At 42.2% G+C, this 4,604-nt stretch overlaps 1 protein-coding gene across 2 annotated transcripts in view; it reads right to left on the bottom strand.

Moving 5' to 3' along the window:
* The window catches only part of Ndc1 (NDC1 transmembrane nucleoporin), a 63,496-nt gene that overhangs the window by 10,468 nt on the left and 48,424 nt on the right, over nt 1-4,604 (bottom strand). Inside the window, exons 16-17 of one of the 2 annotated variants that reach the window (XM_029563482.1) lie at nt 3,022-3,122; nt 390-623 (exon numbers count right to left, since the gene is read on the bottom strand). In XM_029563482.1, coding sequence (XP_029419342.1) covers nt 429-623; nt 3,022-3,122 — 296 coding nt within the window. In that variant the 3' untranslated portion in view covers nt 390-428. Of the gene's footprint in view, nt 1-389; nt 624-3,021; nt 3,123-4,604 lie in introns of those variants that run through there. The other variant, XM_008833019.2, reaches the window with a different exon arrangement.

Here is a 4,604-nt window from a genome sequence, read left to right as displayed (position 1 = left end):
GATTGTCCTCTGAGCACCACACATGTTAAGGCACACATGCATGCACATACATGCAAACATACACACACAAAATAAAAGGAAAAGGAAAAATCTTGGAATCATCTGTTCTGGTTTGTCATCCTACACTCTACATACCGAGCTCTTTTTTTTCTGGTCTTTTTGAAACAGCTTCTCCCTGTAGCCCCAGCTGGCTTGGAACTCACTATGTAGACCAGACTGGACTTGAACTCACAGAGATCTGCCTGCCTCTGGCTCCGAAGTGCTGGTATTAAAGGTGCATGCCACCACGCCCAGCTACACTGAGCTCTTAAAACTGGTGTCTGTGTTTTTAAAGCATTTTATTTATCTTTATGTATATGAGTGTTTTGCCTACATATATGTAAAGTGTACCCATGTTGTGCAATGCCTCCAGGCCCCAGAAGAGGAAGTCAGATTCCCTGGAACCGAAGTAACTGATGCTCAGAACTACACCTGATGTGGGAAGTAGGAACTGAATCCGGGTCCTCTGCAAGAGCAGCCAGTGTCTTAATTGCTGAGTCATCTCTCCAGCCCGCAGGTATATTTTTCCACTCTGTATGTTGTCCTTTGGTAATCCCTTGATAGTTAAGGATCAATGAATGAATCTGCGAATGGTGTAAAGATAAATTTCAATATTCTTAAGATAAAAATCTAACTTTCAGATGATGAGGCAAAAAACATGGCAGAGCTGATCGCCTATGTCAAGGTGATGCTGTCTTTTCACAATGACTTTCTGAAAATTTTAAAGCACCATACTCTACAGAAGAAAAAGTTCTGGAGATTGATGGTGGTGATAGTTGTACCTTGTGAATGGATATACTCAATGCTACAGAACTGTCCACTGATTTTTTTTTCCTCTGGTACCGAGAACTAAACCCAGTGCTTTGCCTGTGAGCAAGTTGCCTTCACTGAGCTAATCCTCATCCCTCTGTATACTCTTTATATGCCTCCCTCATCTGTAACTAGGGTCATTTCACTTACTTCATAAAGACAGTATGAAGATGTTGTGAGGAGAGAAGACATGCCTGAGTTCCTACTGACCTGTTGTATAGTTTAGACAGTATGAGGCCAGGAGTGGTAGTGCACATCTATAATCCCAGTACTTGGATAGCAGAGGCGGGAGGACTGGGACTCGAGGCCATCCTGGGCTACCTATGAGACCCTCAAAATAACAAAATAAAACTGAAAAACCAAAACCTAAAGGAATTTTCAAAGCTACAATAATAACAAAAGGGTTAAAAAAAAAAAAAAAATCACTATTTTTAGGGAGTAAGACTAAACAAAGAAGTAATAGGAACTGAGAACTGGAGCATGTTTCTTTCTCATTATCTTAGTTTCTCAAGACCAAAGATGCAACAACTGGCATTCTTCAAGTCTCATTCAACATCTCCTGCAAAAAGCCTATTACACCCCCAAATACTACTTCTAAATGCCTCAAGCTCTGTGTTTATACCACGCATGGCCGTAGGAATAGTAAAAGTGGACTAAAACACTCAACATTACATTAAGAAAGGAGGCCTGGTGGAGAGTAGGAAGCATGGGCTTTATGTTTCTGCCTTTCATTTAAGTCCAGGATTAAAAATACCTGCAGTGAAAAGCAACTACCCAAACTGGAGATGGGCATTCAATGGCTGAGCCCCCGGTCAATAAGATAAAATAATCGCAGGCCACTTTCAGCAGCTATAAATTGCATAAGAATCCAAACTTTGGAACTGGGGATGTAGCTTGGTAAAATGCTTGTTGAGTATGCATGGAAATCTGGGTTGGAATCCCTGTATCACATAAAACTAAGTGTGAGGAGGTAGAAGCAGAAGGATCAGAAATTCGTCATCCTTGGCTATATATCAAGGCTAAGGCCAGCCTGGACCACATGAAATCCTATTTAAAAAAAAATAAAAAGAGGGGCAGGAAAGATAGCTCAGTGGTTAAGAGCACTAGCACTGGCTGCTCTTGCAGAGGACCTGGGTTTGAATCCCAGCATTCACATATGACAACCATGTGTAACTGCAGTTCCAGGAGATCTGGCGCCCTCTTCTGACCTCCATGGGCACTGCACAACATGAGTGCACTTACATGCAGGCAATACACTCTTACACTTAAAATAAAAATAATGAAAATAAAAAGGCCAGGATTGGTGCAGCAGGCGTTTAATACCAGTACTTAGGAGGCAGAAGTAGCAGGCTCTTTGTGAGATTGAGGACAGCTTGGTCTACATAGCAAATTTCAGGCCAGCTGGGGCTACAGGGAGACCCTATTTGAAAAAAAGAATTCAAAAACTAGAACAAAAAAAAACACAAAATTCCAAAACCCAAAATCAAAGAGACAGATATAGAGAGAGAAAGAATGAGGGAAAGAGAAAAATAAATCAAACACAATCAAAACTGTCTACCTAATACCATAAATATATCACACAGGTGTAGTATACTTTCTTTTTCTATAAGTTTAGAGCAAATAGTTTTCTCTTCCTGTTCTATCTTTTTTATTGCAACTACTTAGGAATGGGAACGGACTCATGATTTAAACCTCCAACATGCTTATACAAGTGAGATTTAAGACACAAACAAGGGGTGGAGAGATGGCGCAATGGTTAAGAGCACTGGCTACTCTTGTAGAGGGCCCATGTACAAATCCCAGCACTCAAATGGCCACAAACACCATCTAAAACTCCAGTTCCAGGGGATCTGATGCCCTCTTCTGAACTCTATGGACATTGTACAACACAGGTGCACTTACATACATGCAGGCAATACACAAATACATATAAAAATAATAATTTTTTTTTTTAAAAGAAACAACTGGGTGTGGTGGCACATGCCTTTAATCCCAGCACTTGGAAGGCAAATGGATCTTTGTGAGTTCAAGGCCAGCCTGGTCGACATACTGAGTTCTAAGCCAGCTCGGGCTCCAGGAAGACCCTGTCTCAAACAAAAACAGAACAAAACAAAAACGAATAAACAAAAACAGGGCAGTGGAGGGACAACCTGCACCCACATCAGTTCTCACCTCTTGTAGTGTCAACAAAGTATTAAGGATAGCTGGTAGTGTAGTCTGGACAACTCCAAATCTATCTTCTGTGAATGACGCTGCTACTAAGTGAGATAAACCTCAAGGGGAAGGAGAAAAAAGAGAAGCAAAATTATAAACTATTCCATCTGGAACACATCTACTTGAAAGGAGATTAATACTCTGAACATAAAAAGAACTACAAGAAGAGGGATATAATGCAAAACATAGACAAAAGATAAAATAAGCACTAAGAAAATATTCAACTGCCCTAGTCACAAGCATGATGACAAAGTCTCTGCTTTAATTCAACTAAGAAAAAAATATTTACACTTCCCCAGGCCTGCACAACCCGCAGGCCTCTCTCCAACCCACAGGCCTCTTTCCAGGGTAATTCCATCCATCCTCTGTGCCCGTGACTCCTCCAGCCTCATTCACCCTCCCATCTCCCACGCTGCTCTCTCCTCCTACCCTGGGTCCTGTCCCATTCCTTGTCTTGGTGCCCCAGACACGGGGGAAATACCACTGCTTCCGAGTACTTTGCATCCAGACCAACCCAGGTCCTGCTGCAGTCCCCAGGAGCCCTCGGGGCCTGGCGCCACCCTCCCCTCCCTCTGCTTCCGAGGACCAGCCTCTTTCCTGGGGCTGACCTTTCCTCTTCCTGATCCTTTGCATCCAGACCAACCCAGTTCCTCAGTGCAGGCCCCAGGAGCACTTGGGGCCTCTTCCCACCTCCATCTCCCTTTGCATCTCTGGGTGGCATGGCCACCAGCTGTCCAAGACCAGCATCTTTCCTGGGCCCAGCTCCCACACCAGTCCAACCCCCAAATTCCTGAGGCCAAAATTTTCCAGGAGGGATCCAGACCTTAGGAGAAAGCCTGAGAGCATCTGATCCTCATCTGACTTGGGCCTCTGTGGGAAATCCTGAAGATAAAAACAATCTGGCCACTCCAATATAAAATCAAAAGAGAGAACTGGAAGCTTACAGGAACCAGCTTTCCATGCCCAAGAAGTAAACCACAAGGACACATAAAGTTCGCAAAAAGAAGCAGACCTAAACTTGAAGGTGTGAGTCTCAAACAAGAATCAGAAACTACAAAAGAAATACACATGTCAAAGTCACAGAAAAAAAATAATAACATGAAAAACCAAATGACATATCCCCACCAAATACCAATAGTTCTCTAGAGGAGCACAATGAGAATCCCCTAGAGATAATGCAGGACATGGAGCTCAAAAGAGCAATTATAAACATGATAAAATAATTCAGTGAATTTAGAGAACACACACACATATAAATCAAAGAACTGAAGGAAGATAGGGATAAACTTCTGAGTGAATTCAGAAAAGAGTTAGAAATATTGAAAAATACTCAGGCTGAAATGAAGAAGGAAGTGAAACACTCAGTAAACCAATTAGAAATGACAGGTGAAAGCCTCACCAATAGGATGAACGAAATGGAAAACAGAATACCAAGACTGGAAGACAAAGTGGATGAACTAGACCACACAAGCAAAGATTATGAAAAATTTAAGAAATCACAAGAATGGAATATGCAGGAATTGTGTGACACCATAAAAAGA

Source organism: Nannospalax galili, unplaced genomic scaffold (assembly GCF_000622305.1).
Source record: "Nannospalax galili isolate Female #2095 unplaced genomic scaffold, S.galili_v1.0 scaffold356, whole genome shotgun sequence".
NCBI classification, from domain to species: domain Eukaryota; kingdom Metazoa; phylum Chordata; class Mammalia; order Rodentia; family Spalacidae; genus Nannospalax; species Nannospalax galili.
This window is presented reverse-complemented; position numbering and strand designations above follow the sequence as displayed.